Genomic DNA, 15,616 nt, shown 5'->3' on the forward strand with positions numbered 1-15,616 from the left:
AGGCAGAGAGAGAGAGGAGGAAGCAGGCTCCACTGAGCAGAGAGCCCGATGTGGGGCTCGATCCCACATCCCAGGATCATGATCTGAGCTGAAGGCAGAGGCTTTAACCCACTGAGCCACCCAGGTGCCCCTACCTCAGTTTTTTTTGAAGACGATAATGTACAGAAAGTGCTCTGTGCTAAGTCCATAATAGGTACTTCATAGTGTTAGTTTTCTTTACCTTTCAGAATTCTGTCACTTGTGAATTTTTTTTCACTCATGAATTTTCTTTTTCTTTGCTTTTATTTATTATTTGAGAGAGAGAATGAGAGGGGGAGAAAGAGAGCATGAGGGGAAGAGGGTCAGAGGGAGAAGAAGACTCCCCACTGAGCAGGGAGCCTAATGTAGGACTTGATTCTGGGGGGTCCAGGATCATGACCTGAGCCAAAGGCAGTCGCTTAACCAACTGAGCCACCCAGGTGCCCCTCACTCATGAATTTTCAAATGAAATTTGAAATTTATTTATTTATTTTTTTTTACAAAGATTTTTTACAAAGATTACAAAGATTTACAAATCTTATTTTACAAAGAAAACTTAAAGCTGTTAAAATGAACATCTTATCACCTCCCAGTTTAAAACGTCCTAATGGCCAGCACTGTCTAGGTCTGCAGTTGGGCTCAAAGCATTCAAGCATCAGTACCATCTCCTTTGCTTTTTAGTTTTAGCCTTTTCCCAGAAAATCTGCTTAGTCTGCTACCATAGCCTCTCTGCTTCCTGTAATAAGGCTGATGCGGTGAACAAAGGCAAAAGAAAAAAAATTAATTTTCCTTATGACTTACAGCCCATTGACAAGTCCTTGAGATAGGCAGAATGACCTTCGTCTAGGAACTCAACTGCCTCAATGTTAATACTTGGCTAAGGACAGAAGGCAATCTCAGCTTAACATTACCCTGACCTCCAGGTTCCTAAAAGTCTGCTTTAACATACAAAAATCCCTTTGGAAACTTCCTTTTTCTCTACCCCTCCCCACCAAGATATATGTTAGCAATCATCCTCCAAGAGCATGGCCTAGTGATATACATCTGAAGGCTCTCATAACTAAGGTTTTACTAGGCAGTAGTAAAGGACCCCTCAAGGTTCTGAAAACCTTGCTTCCAAATTCCTTCAAGATTTACACCATCTGTAACCCCCTCCCAATTTGCAAGTATATAATCAGCCACTCCTCACGACCCCAGTGCAGCTCTTTCCTGCCTATGGGTCCTGTCCCTGGGCTTTATTTAATAAGACCACCTTTTTGCACTGAAGACATCTCAAGAATTCTTTCTGGACTGTTTGTTCCAAACTCCAACACCTCCACATCAAAGGCCACTTTCTCTGGGTATACAAAGAATCTTTGCCCTTTTTGTCCCTTGTCACTCTGTGCCCCACTTCTTATATGAAACGCCATGGTTTTGGGGAATGTTCACCATATTTGTTTGCTGGGGCACTATTAGCAGGGAAAGTGACTGCTCCCAATTTCTTTTCCTTGGTTCTAGTTCTCCTTTGATAGAGTAACATTTAAGAATAGACAGATATCCAGGGGAAAAAAATAAAGCAGTATAAAGTATTGAGAGCATAACTGCTTTAATCTGGGTCTTCAGTTTCTAATTTAACAGCAATCACACTTCTCAACAATGTCCACAGCTCTGCAAGCACGTGCAATGGTGACATTAGAATTATCTGGAATTGTCAAATACCCACTCTATAAATTCACCCTGTGTTGCATCTGGGTTTTTTATAAGAATTGAGGCATATCTATGATTCACAACTAGAGTCAGGTTTCTGAAGACTGAGATATGAAACACTGCCAAAATACTGTCAATTTGCTTCTCAAACTGAGTTTTTTAAAAAACAGCATAATTTATTCTTTAAAGCAATTTTATAGACATGGGCAGTCTAATTAACTTCATAGTGATGTTGGTTGACTATGATACAAAGGAAACAAGTATTTTCTAGGATAATGGGATAGGTGAAGGACGCTTTAAGAATTCATGGGGGGATAAAAAGATAAAACCTAAAGTTTTTCAGGTATTTTTAAAATTTCTAAAAAACCTTTTGTTCCAAAATTAATTATTTAACTATGGTATATAAAATATATTGACTGCATTGCCCGGCATCAAGATGGGAAATCCTCTAATTTAATAAAATTGTCTTTTCTGGTCCATCTTGGCCCAAGTCCCAGTTGTCTGAGCACAGACTTCTCTTGAGGGGCCTGCAGTTGTAATACAAAGCATTGTGTTCATCTACTGGTTTGTATTCTTGTTCAATTTCAGTTAGGAAGCCACGTCTAGAGCCACTTCTACATCCTGATCCAGAGCCAGATCCCAAATAGTCCTCAGAAAGAGGGAAGACATCATTCCAGCTCCGGGATCTGGTCACTGAAGAAAGGTTGAGGGCTTGGAGGGAAGATTCTGTTGGATTCACCCAGAAGTATGTTGAGTATCGGTCCCTCTTCATCAGTGCAGTTTGCAGAATTACTTCTAGGATTGCAGCATGCCCGCTGGTAGCTGGCTCTCTGCACAGGAGAATCTGTCTCTGGCTCCTGTCCCTGTCTGTGTCTTGGCCCCGAACTGCATTGCCAAGGATGGGGGCAGAGCAAGAGTTGGGTTTCTTCTCCGCCAATTCTTAAGTTTTCATTTTAAGGCTAATTTGGAAGAAAAAAAATTATTCTGAAGTTCTTCTGTCAACAAGCTAATATGCTCTGGTTAACTAATCTCACCACGTTAATAAATAATATACAGTCATGCTTGTCTTAATGGCACATGGTAGCCTATAATGCAGAAAGAAGAGTCAACTGAACAGCACAATTATAAAAGAAATTAGAAAAAGGCAAATTGTCACCAATAGCCCTGGCAAAAGTTGTTATATAACATACAGTTCTTTTTTTTAAAAAGTCTTAACTTATGATCCATGAAGGTCTGGGAGCCTACTTAAAGAAAATTATGTGTATGTATATGAGTTACTGTGTATTTTTTCTGAGGTAAGATCTCTAAATATATTATAGCCTCCTTCAGATTTTCAAACAAGTTTGTGAACAAAAACTGGTTAAGAACAACTGTTTTAAAGAACTGCCAAAACTTAGAGTTTTAGAAGGAAAATCTATTAAAAGTAGCTCACTTTTATTGAGCAGTCACTGTGTGCCAGGGACTAGAGTAAGTAATGACATAATTATATTTATTAATCCTCATAATAATCCTATTATACAAATAACTAAAAAATCCGTGGATAAATTTGTTCATTCATTCACTGTTTGTTGAAAACCAACTATATCTAAGGTACTATCAGTGGAAAAAAAAAAAAAAACCCCAAAAAAACAAATTTTTTTCCTTGTGGAGCCTTCACTCCAGTCAAGGGGAAAGACACAAAAAATTAGAGAAAGGAACAGACAGTGATCAGTATATTGATGAAAATAAAAATGATATCCTAGAGTCACTGACCAAGAGCATGGGCATCCCCAGGGAGTTTAACAGACAAACAGAATCTCAGGACCCACATCAGGGGTCTGAATCAAAATGTGCAATATGACAAAAACCTGGGCATTTCATCTGCACATTAAGGTTTAAAAAGCACAATGCTAGGGAATGACTGAGGACTCCTAAGAGTTGTAAGAAAAAGCCTTCCTATGGAAGGGACATTGACCTTGACACCTGAATGCCAAAAGGGTCAGCCCTGAGAACAATCTGGGAAAACACCCCCAGATGGAGAGAAGAGCTCTGGCAAAACCCTCAAGTGAACATGGAAATAAGCTTTACATTTTTGAGGGAGAAAACATAAGTTTATGTGGCTGATTTACATGAACAAAATGGAATACATTATAAGATAAAGTCGGAAAGAAGAGCAAGGACCAGATCATTTAGGATCTTACAAACCATAGTAAACAGTGTAGACTACAAACAGGAGTAAGAATAAGTAGTGTTTGATCAAAACCATGACATGATTTTTCAAAAGATTACTTCTATAGAAATAAGATGGTAGGAATGCAAAGTAGAAGCAGAAATGGATGGACTGTATGGTGTGTGAGTTACGGCTCAATAAAGTTATTACATATATATTTTTTAGGTAGAAGCAAAGAGACCAGTTTGGAAACTGAAGACCCAGATTAAAGCACAGTTATGCTCTTAATACTTTATACTGCTTTATTTTTTTCCCTGGATATCTGTCTATTTTTAAATGTTACTCTATCAAAGCAGAACTAGAACCAATGAAAAAAAAAATGGGGCAGTCACTTTCCTTGCTAATAGTGCCCCAGCAAACAAATATGGTGAACATTCCCCAAAACCATGGCGTTTCGTATAAGAAGTGGGGCACAGAGTGACAAGGGACAAAAAGGGCAAAGATTCTTTGTATACCCAGAGAAAGTGGCCTTTGATGTGGAGGTGTTGGAGTTTGGAGCAAACAGTCCAGAAAGAATTCTTGAGATGTCTTCAGTGCAAAAAGGTGGTCTTATTAAATAAAGCCCAGGGACAGGACCCATAGGCAGGAAAGAGCTGCACTGGGGTCGTGAGGAGTGGCTGATTATATACTTGCAAATTGGGAGGGGGTTACAGATGGTGTAAATCTTGAAGGAATTTGGAAGCAAGGTTTTCAGAACCTTGAGGGGTCCTTTACTACTGCCTAGTAAAACCTTAGTTATGAGAGCCTTCAGATGTATATCACTAGGCCATGCTCTTGGAGGATGATTGCTAACATATATCTTGGTGGGGAGGGGTAGAGAAAAAGGAAGTTTCCAAAGGGATTTTTGTATGTTAAAGCAGACTTTTAGGATCCTGGAGGTCAGGGTAATGTTAAGCTGAGATTGCCTTCTGTCCTTAGCCAAGTATTAACATTGAGGCAGTTGAGTTCCTAGACGAAGGTCATTCTGCCTATCTCAAGGACTTGTCAATGGGCTGTAAGTCATAAGGAAAATTAATTTTTTTTCTTTTGCCTTTGTTCACCGCATCAGCCTTATTACAGGAAGCAGAGAGGCTATGGTAGCAGACTAAGCAGATTTTCTGGGAAAAGGCTAAAACTAAAAAGCAAAGGAGATGGTACTGATGCTTGAATGCTTTGAGCCCAACTGCAGACCTAGACAGTGCTGGCCATTAGGACGTTTTAAACTGGGAGGTGATAAGAAGAGAAAGGGTCAAGTGACCCAGTTCTAAGTTTCATCTCTTGCTTAATATGAAGACAGTAAAATCTTGAGGTTATGTTCACTCCCCCCCCGCCAAAAAAGTAAGCAGTCACAAATGCAGTCAAAGGCTGGTGAAACTATTTTTCTTGTGGGTGGCTGTGTGTAGATGGAAATAATTGTCAAAATACTGTCTAGGAAGTTGTGATCATTCAGACAGGAGGACATCATGATATCGACTTAAGTCTTGCGGCACATGGGCTTTGGAGTTTCTTGGAATCTTCCTAAAACTTATTTAGGAGAAATTAGTAAAATAAGGTACAAAATTGAGATAGTAGCCTGTGCAGGCTTTATGGGCCTCTAAAATCTTCCATTTAGGTTTGTAGATCAGTGTGTGGAGCTTCAGAATGGCATTTGCCCACTGTCCATTTGGAGTACAATAAGACAGATTAATACAAATCAAAATAATATGGCAGCAGCATCCCATAATTTGTGTACACTGATGTAGTAACAGATTTCATTTAGTGCCGCTTTTGAGAAGTCTTTTGTGTTTCAATCTTTACAGCTGCTATCCAGGCCTAAGCCGGCCAATCTCTCAGCCTTGAGTGTCTTGTCTGCCTGATTCTCTCTCTTTTTAAGACTCCCCCCCCCCCCCCCCCAAGATCAGTTTTAGGTTCATAGCAAAATTGAGAGGAAGGTACAGAGATTTACCATATTTTCCCTACCCTTTCCCCGAAACATGCACGGATTCCCCCACCAGAGTGTTAACATTTGTTAGAACTGATGGACCCATGAGGACTCATTATTAATAATTACCTAAAGTCCATGCTTTACATTTGGGTTCACTCTTGAGCGAAATGAATGAAATGTAGCCATCGTTACAGAATCATACAGAGTATTTTCACTACCCTAAAAATCTTCTGTGCTCTGTCTTTCCCTCATCCCTGCCTCCCACCCTTTGTCTACCACTGATCTTTTTACTGTTCCTATCGTTTTGCCCTTTCCAGAATGTCATATAGTTAGAATGTCTGACCTTATAATATCCAGCTTTTTCAAATTGGCTCTTTCACTTAGTTATAGGCATTTAAATTTTCTCCATGTGTTTTCATGGCTTGGTAGCACATTTCTTTTTAGTGCTGAATAATATTCCGTTGTCTCGATATACTAATTTATTTGCCCATTTGCCTACTGAAGGATGTCCTGATGGCTTTTGAGTTTTGGCAAATATGAATACAGCTCCTGTAAACATCTGGAGGCAGAGTTTTTTGGTGTATTTAAAATTTTAACTCCTCTAGGTAAATACCAGGGAGCATGATTGCTGGATTATATAGTAACAGTATGTTTATTCTTGTAAGAAACTGCCAAACTATCTTCCAAGGTGGTTTTAGCATTTTGAATTCCCACCAGGAATGAATGAGAGTTTCTGTTGCTCCACATTCTGGCCAGCATTTGTCAGTGCTCTGAATTTTGGCATTCTAATAGGTGTATCGTGGTTTGCTATTGTTGTTTCAGTTTGCATTTCCCCGATGACATACGATGTAGAGATTTTTTCATGTGCTTCTTTGCCATCTGTATATTTTCTTTGCTGAGGTGTCTGTTAAAGTCTTTGGCCCATTTTTATTTATTTATTTAAATTTTATTTATTTATTTGACAGATAGAGATCACAAGTAGGCAGAGAGGCAGGCAGAGAGAGAGAGAGAGGAGGAAGCAGGCTCTCCACTGAGCAGAGAACCCAACGTGGGGCTCAATCCCAGGACCCAGGGATCCTGACCTGAGCCTAAGGCAGAGGCCTTAACCCACTGAGCCACCTAGGCACCCCATTTGGCCCATTTTTAAATTGGACTGTTTGTTATCTTGTTATGAGTTTTAAGAGTTCTTTGTATATTTTGTACACCAGTCCTTTATCAGATGGGTCTTTTGCAAATATTTTCTCCCATTTTGTGTCTTGACTTCTAATGATGCCATGACATTGGCTTTCACAGAACAAAGTTTTAAATTTTAATGAAGTCCAGCTTATTGATTATTTCTTTCATGGATCATTCCTTTGGTGTTATATCTACACAAGATTATTTATGTAGGTTTCTTCTGTGTCTTTTATGTTTCTCCTATGTTGCCTTCTAGGAGTTTGATAGCTTTGTGTTTTATGTTTAAGTCTATGATCCATTTTGAGTTGGAAGGGTGTTAGATCTTTTATATTTTTCTTCAGATTTCTTCTTTGACCCATATGTTAGAAGTGTATTGTTTAATCTCCATATATTTTAGAATTTTCCTGTTGTTTTTCTGCTACTGATTTCTAATTAAATTCTGTTGTTGTCTAGAGCAGACATTGTATGATTTCTTTTAACTTTAAGATGTGTCTAACAGCCTGGAATGTGGTCTATTTGGTGAAAGTTACATGTTATGTGTTAAATCAATTAAGAATAAGGAAAGTAAAAGTTTTATTTTACTTTCACTTATTCCTTCTTAAACATTCTTTCTTTATGAATCTGGCTTTCTGACCTGTATTACTTTCATTCTTTCCAAAGAGCTTCATTTAACATTTCTTGCAAGTCATGTCTTCTGGCAAAAAAATTCCTTTAATTTTTTTATTTGAGAAAGTCTTTATTTTTCCTTTACTCTTGAAAGGTAATTTTGCAGGATTCAGAATTCTAGGTTGGTAGGTTTTCTTCTACCAATAATATTTCACTCTACTCTCTTCTGGCTTGAATAGGTTTCTGAGGAGAAGCATAGGTTAGGTATATTTTTCTTTGGCTTCTTTAAGGATTTTTTTTCTTCTTTCTTTTTTTTCTTTCTTCCTTTCTTTTTTTTTAGAGGGGTGAGAGGTAGAAGAAAAGGGAGAGCGAGACTCTTAAGCAGGCTTCATTCCCAGCATGGAATCCTGTTTGGGGCTTGTCATGACCCATGTCAGGATCGCGACCTGAGCTGAAATCAAGAGTGAGATGCTTAACTGACTGAGCCATCCCAGTGCCCTAGGACTTTTTCTTTATCTTTGATTTTTCTGTAGTTTAAAAGTTATATGTCTAGGTATAATACTCTTGGCATTTATTCTACTTGGCTTCCTGGATCTGTGGTTTGGTGTCTGTCATTTATTTGGGAAACTTCTCAGTTATTATTGTATCCAGTATTTTTTCTGTTTCTTTCTCTTTCTTCTTCTTCTGGTATTCCCATAATGTATATGCTACACCTTTTGCAATTGTCCCATAGTCCTTCGATTTTAGTCCCTGCCACCCCCCCGCCCAGCCTTTCTTTGCCTCAGAGTTCTGAAGAATTCTATTGATAGGTCCTCAAGTGCTAAGATTCTTTCCTCACCTGTGTCTAGTTTACTAATCTCATCAAAAGCATTCTTCATTTCTGTTAACAGTGTTTTCAATCTCTAGCATTTCTTTTTGGTCCTTTTTTTTCCATAGGATTTTCATCTCTCTGCTCATATTGCTCAGATGTTTTTGTATGCTATCTACTTTATACATTAGAGCCCTTTGCATGTTAACCATAGTTGTTTTAAACTTCTGGTCTGGTAATTCCAACATCCCTGCCATGTCTGGTTCTGATGCTTGTTTCATCTCTCCAAATTGTTGTTTGCCTTTTAGTATATCTTGTAATTTTTTCTTGGGCATGATATACCGAGTAAAAGGAATTACTATAAATAGGCCTTCGGTAATATGGTGAGACGTGGGGAGAGGAAGTGTTTTATGGTCCTATAATTACATCTCCATGTTTTAGGTAGCCCATGTGTCTAGATTATGAGCTTCAGAAATGTTTTTTCTTCCCTCTTTGGTGTGATAGCACGAGTGGGCTGGAGTTGAGTATTTCCTTTCTCCCAAATGGAAGGCTTGATTTGAGTGGAGTTGGGTATTTTCCTTTCCCCCAGGTCAATAGGCTCTGACAATACCTAGCAGGTTAGGTTCCTTAACTACCTTCCCCCAAGGGCAGGCCTTGTTAGGAATAACAGAGTGCTCTGTATATTTTAAAATGGTTTCAGTTGGTGGCTCAGTTGGTGGAGAGTGTGATTTTTGATCTCAGGGTTGTGAGTTTGAGCCCCACACTGGGTTTCAAGATTACTTAAAAATAAAATCTTAGGGATTTCTGGGTGGCTTAATCCATTAAGTGTCTGCCTTCAGCTCAAGTCATGATCCCAAGGTCCTGGGATCGAGACCTACATCAGGCTCCTTGCTCAGAAGGGACCCTGCTTCTCCCTCTGCCTATTGCTCCTCCTGCTTGTGCGTGCTCTCTCTCTCTGACAAATAAATAAATAAAATCTTTATTAAAAAAGTAAAATCTTTAAAAAAAAATGTTTCTTTTCCCCTGCCCATGCCAGAAGCATAGGGGGATTTTCCCATACTTCACTAAGAACTGTTGAATTCCTATAGATAAAATTCAGAAAAGTGTGAGTGCCCCTCTATAACTGGGTACCACTGGAGTTTTTAACTCTTGAGTTGTCCATATTGAGCTTCTAGCAATTTTTCAACTAGGTTTTAGGTTTTCCTGCCTGGTTTCCACTTACGAGTCTCTGCTTTTGTAAGCCATTGCTGTCTGTATTTGCCTGTACTTCTCTTTAATCTGGGGGGCAGAGGTTTGCCCTGAATCTTCCCTTGTCTTATGGAGCTGAGAAGAGATGTTGGTTTTTCAGTCTGTTCGGCTTTTTCATTGTTAGGATGGAATTGCAACTTTCAGGCTACTTACATGCAAAACTGGATAACCGCTATTTCTCTTTTTATGTCTGCTGACTAGTTCAAGTGCTGTCTTATCTTCAGTGTGCCTTGATTTCCTTTTTTAAAAAAATGCAAATGAAGTATATAGTACTAAATAAAGATGTTAGGCTAGTAAAAAATAAAAGTAGAAGCAAAGAACAGTAATCCTCTCTAAAGGCAGATGCCAAGAGAAACAACATACTTTGCTTGCAGTCCTGATCTTTCCAATGACTAATTTTAAAAATTAGCTATTTGATGATTGTGAAAAGGAACAAGAAGACTGAGAAGCAGCTTCTGGGTTTGGCAACAGCAGGTCTTGGATGGACTTGACAGAAGCTATCTCAGTAGAATCTTGACCACAGTGGGTTGGGAATTGAGCAGCATGTGAGGGAGTTGCCAGAAAAAATAAAGGTAACTTTTTCAAGTGGTTTTGCTGTGAAGGAAAGGAGGGTAGAGCAGATGTCTCATGACTGGGGGATCAATGAAGTTTTGTTATTATAATTTTAAGACAGGAAAGGGTTGAGTTGGTGTAAAAAAGCAGGTAGAGAGGGGGAAGGTTGATAACATAATACAAGGCTGGTTAATGAAGAGAATGACATCTCTGGAAATGTAGGAAGGGAGGGGATTCAAGATTATTTTTAATAAGCACCAATTATGTACCAGGCGCTTTTCACTGGGCAATACAGCATTGAACAAAGCAGACAAAAATTCCTGTCCTCAAAGAGCATATACTCAAACATCTACTCTGGTGGGGACAGACAGAAAACAAAAAGTACAGAAGTATAATATATAGCATTTAATATAACTAAATCTAGTGGTTCTTGGCACAGATATATGTCATGTATATAAGAATATATATAGTAAAATATACATTAAAATACCAGAGTATATCATACATAGTTTTTTTTAAAGTTTTTCTTTTTTTTTTCAATTTATTTGACAGAGAGATAGCAAGCACAGGTAGGCTGAGCAGCAGGCAAAGGGAGAGGGAGAAGCAGGTTCTCCACTGAGCCGGGAGCCCAACATGGGGCTCGATCCCAGGACCCTGGGATCATGACCTGAGCTGAAGGCAGATGCTTAACCGACTAAGCCACCTAGGTACCCCTTGCATAGTTGTGTTTTGTGTGTGTGTGTGTGGGGGGGGTTGTTGTTAACCATTTCATACTCTTACTAAATCGCTTATTTCATGAAATTTGTTTTTCAGTTGCATATATGTGTGTGAATACTGGGTCATGATACTCAGGAGGGTTTCAAAATTTGAAGGCCACTGGTTAGAGGATAAGAAAGCATCAATATCCTTGCTGGAATGAGCAATAACTCCAAGGCTAAGGAAAGAGAAATGGATGGGGCAAATACAGGCGAGTCTGGAGGTTTGATATTAGGGAGCTGAGGGACTTTGAAGGATGGTGAGATTTTGTGAGGGAGAAATTAGGCTGGTAGAGATTTGAAGAGGAGGATGTCCAAGTCAGGGAATCTGTATGAACAAAGGCATGACTATGAAATGAAGGAATTGAAAGTGTTTGGGACACAGTAAGTCATACTTTTGACTAGAAGGCAACTCACATTATTGAAGCTACCTTTGCATTTTTCCATTCTTACTAGCTTCCTGACATTTCTGCTCTTGCCCAACCTAATTTGGGCCTTGATTATTTCCCACTTAGAGTAGTTTCATAACCAGTTTCTCTGTATCCAAATTCATTTTACTTGCTAATGCCAGTTAATCTTGATACATCACTACTACAATTTTTTCCCTGCCACCCCCTCTTGAAATAACAATAAAAAACCCCTGGTATTCTCTATTACCCCATTACACATTACATGTGGTAGACAATCATTTCTTGTATCAATGGCTGCTTTTTGGTAGAGTAGAGGGGAAGTTGTCTGGAAATACAGGCTGGGGCCCTATTATGAATTTCTTGAATCCTTGAATGAGGACACTCTTTTGGGGGATCACCAAAACTACCTCCAGGTTTGATGATTTGCTAGGAGGATTCACAAGACTTAGCATATAGTTGTATTCATGGCTATGATTTATTACAGCAAAAGGATATAAACACAGTCAGCCAACGGCAAAGGCATGTTGGGCAAAATCTGGAAGAAACTAGGTCCAAGCTTCTAGGAGTCTTCTAGTGAAGTCACATAAGAAATACTTAATTTCTCCAGCAATGAACTGTGACAACAGATGTGAAATGTTGTCTATTAGGGAAGCTCATTAGAGACTGAATGCCTAGGGTGGTGGTGGTGGGGTGGTGGTCTCATAGCTTCTCTTTGCATAGCATGTATTAATAATCTGGCCGCATAGAAGGAAACTAGGTGTTCAGCATAAACCACGTAGCTTGTACATGGTACAAACAGTGTTAGCACAGTAAGTCACTCTTTCCTTTTCTGGGATTGGTGGGAACCCTCTTGGAATCCAAGTTCCCAGCCAAGAGCCTACCTTGCAAGCAAACCCTTCTAAGGACAGTAATCTCAGGTCTGCTGTGCTCTTTTCTGTACACTGTTTGTACTTAATGTGCTTCTATCAAGTGGAAATGGGGCTTCAGGGGCTTCTTTGGAAGTGGGGGTGGTACAGTTGTAGAAATGAGAGAGATGTGAAGAGCATGGGATTTTGTGCCCCCTCTCCCGTTTTTCTTTTTAATAAATTCAGGATTGCATGGAAGGTTTTGTGTATAAAAAAAAAAAAGAGAGAGAAAAAAAGATGCTGCTGTTAAAATTATGTTTGAGGTTTGAAAACCACTCCTTTAAACAATGAGATGAATTTTAAGAAAAATATTAATAAAAGCCCAGTTTGGATTTTAGCAACATCATCTGTGTAGTTGATGGAAGGTATTTTCCAGATCGTTAGTGGTAAATTTGGGGCAGTGGAGGTGATCAGAGGCAGGGAGGCCAAGCCAGAGATCATGAGAGCCCCAGCTAGGGTGGTTAGCATAAGGAAGAGTGGGAGGGGATGGATTAGAGATTTGCTCTACAAAGTGAGTATTATCAGTGGATGATTGGCTGAGGACCTGGTTGAAGAACAAGAGAGAAGTTTATTCATTTATGTAAAAATCCAGTAGGTGGCCCAGGGCTGGTTTGGCAGCTCAGCATTGTTGGAGAACTTTGCTCTGCTTTGCTCAGCATTCTGTGGGCCTCTCCTTGCCAGGCTGGCTCTTCCAGCTGCAGGCATCACACTTACATTCCAACTAGAAGGGGAGGGAGGGGAGGAAGGCATGCCTTTCTCTTTAAGGGCATGTACCAGAGCTGCACTTGTTTCTGCTCACATCCCATTGATTAGAACTGGTCATAGGGTTGTGCCTGGCTTCTGGAGAGGCCAGAAATGGGTTATTTAACTGGGCAGCCTTGTACCCAGCTAAAACTATTCAGAAAGGAAGAATAGCTATTAGAAGACAGCCCTGCCCTCTCCCCAACACTCATGGTTTATTTAGGATTTTCTTTCCTTTCTTGGGAAAAAGGTGGAAATAACATTGACTGTTAATTTTCCCCCTAGGGTATGTAATTTTCCTATTACTGAAACAACGGAAACACGGTATTCAGTGAAACAAGGATAATAATGGCAGTGTATCTTTGCAAAATCTTTGATTCAAAGAAGGGCGCCAGCCCTGTCTAAAAAAAGTGCCAGTTTTCTGCTATTTATTGTTGCTTCTTAAAACTACAGAGAGAGATAGTCAATAATATTATATCAACTTTATATGGTGGCACATGGTAACTGCACTTACTGTGGTGAGAGTGGTGTAAGGTATAGAATTGTTGAATCACTGTGTTGTCCACTAATAGAAACTAATAGAACATTGTATATCAATTACACTTACATAAAAGAAAAAATAAAAATAGAATGGGAGTTACTTTCTCATTGTACCTGGCCCAGATAAGGAATAGAGTTATGATTGCTCTTGCCATGGCCAATCATTTCTCTCCCAGGAGAGGCTAAAAAAAGGATCAGAAAACCTCACTGCTTTGAAACAGACACTCTGCTGTGTTTCAGCTCTTTGTGTTCAACTTAAAAGTTATGGCCAAGGAAAGGAATCTTACAAGCATTGAAATCAGTATAATATTGGAATGCTGTATGGTTTCCGGTAGGGAATACAGGGGCAATAGAAAACCCCTTCTGACTAATCTCTGTGTCTGCCTTGATACTTAAGAACCAGAAGGAGGCTTAACTCAAAGGTGCCAGCCCTGCTGTAGGGGAAGGATCTGATGAATGCAGGTGGCCCATTTAATGGAGTGGAGGCAAAGCATTCTATAGCAGGTTAGGTTTTCTAGAAGTGGAGTTAACAATGATAGCTTAAGGGTTTGAGATTTACTCTTTTATTAGAATGAGATGATAATATTCATTGAACAAAACGTGTTTTATCTTTTTTATTTTTTTAAGTAGTTTCCATGCCTAAGGTGGGGCTTGAACTCATGACACGGATATCAAGAGGCTCACCCTCCATCGACTAAGCCCACCAGGTGCCCCCAAATGTGTTCTATTTTTATCAGAATGAGATTTACAATAACTGTTCACATATATATACTTGAAAATGAAAGGTTTTAATGTGACTATTAAGAAACTTATGGAGTTCTATGCAATCTCTTCATTTAAGGGAGTCTAAAATTGTATGTATATTTTTATTTATAGCCTATACAGTTCAGACACCTGAGATTACATCTCCGATTGCGGCTACAGAGCTTTATGCAAAAGCTTTGGCTGTTTGCCATGGCCCACTGGACCACTATGACTTTCTGATCAAAGCTCATGAGCTAAAGGAGGATAAGCATCAAAGAAGAGTCATACAGTGTTTGCAGAAACTACAGGAGGACCTCAAAGGATACAGGATAGAGGCAGGAGGCCTTTTTTCAAAGGTGAGTTTTGTGTGATATTAAAGAAGGAACAGTTAAAAGTAAGCATTTTATAAAATGGATTAAATAATGCAATCGGTACAATCATGAAACTGCTTAAAATTTCTCACTGGTTCCTTTTTTTTTTTTTTCCCCCTTAAGATTTTATTTATTTATTAGAGCATGAGTGGGTGGGACAGAAAGAGGAAGAAGAAGCTGAGCTGGGAGCCCGATGCAGGGCTCCATGCCAGGACCCTGAGATCATGACCTGAGCTGAAGGCATACACCTAACCAACAAGCCACCCAGGCACCCTTCTCACCAGTTCCTTTAAACAAGCTCTGTTAGATCCCCATTCCTGACCTTTTAATGCTCCATGGCTTTCTTTTACCTTTGGCAGGGGGGATTCATATACCTTCATATTTAGGTAATGATTGACGCCATCTAGTCTAAATGAAGATTGTACAATTTAAAAATTCCCCCTCCCTCTAGCTCAGGCCTGTCCCAGGATCAGCAGTGCAGAAGGTGGGTGATTTGTTCTTCCCCTTTCCCTCCTCTTCCTGTGTCTGCTTGCCTGGCTTCTCTAGGGTCAGGATGAGAGGATGGAAGATTAGAGCAAAACAGCAAATTCTTAAGTGAACAGTTAAGGGCCTTTTGTGTGATAGACACTGACATGCTAGCACTTTGTTGAGGGGCTCACTGGTGGGTTCTTCTGGGCTCCCATGGGGACCTCCCCACCGCTCTGCTTTTGGACCTCTTATGACTCTGCTTGAGCCCCTTGCTCCACTGCATTTTGCCGGTAGCCCTTGCCTTTGCACTTAACCTTCTTGGTGGGGCTCCTGTCAGGGCAGCTCTACCCAGTACACCTTTCATGGTGTCTACTTAGACCACAGGAAGCACAACACACAGCGTAGCATCTCCTATTTCCAGTCCCTGTTCCAGCTTCAGTTAGCTCATGGAGACCTACAACAAGTTCTTCCATGGA

At 39.7% G+C, this 15,616-nt stretch overlaps 1 protein-coding gene across 2 annotated transcripts in view; it reads left to right on the forward strand.

The window, feature by feature from the left end:
- Window positions 1-15,616, forward strand: part of AFG1L (AFG1 like ATPase) — a 225,537-nt gene that overhangs the window by 24,362 nt on the left and 185,559 nt on the right. For both annotated transcript variants that reach the window (XM_032858264.1, XM_032858265.1), the window contains one exon: window positions 14,434-14,657. In XM_032858264.1, the coding sequence (XP_032714155.1) occupies window positions 14,434-14,657 (224 nt within the window). The remainder of the gene's footprint in view (window positions 1-14,433; window positions 14,658-15,616) is intronic.

Source organism: Lontra canadensis, unplaced genomic scaffold, assembly GCF_010015895.1.
Source record: "Lontra canadensis isolate GAN:19392208 unplaced genomic scaffold, GSC_riverotter_1.0 scaffold14, whole genome shotgun sequence".
Classification (NCBI taxonomy): domain Eukaryota; kingdom Metazoa; phylum Chordata; class Mammalia; order Carnivora; family Mustelidae; genus Lontra; species Lontra canadensis.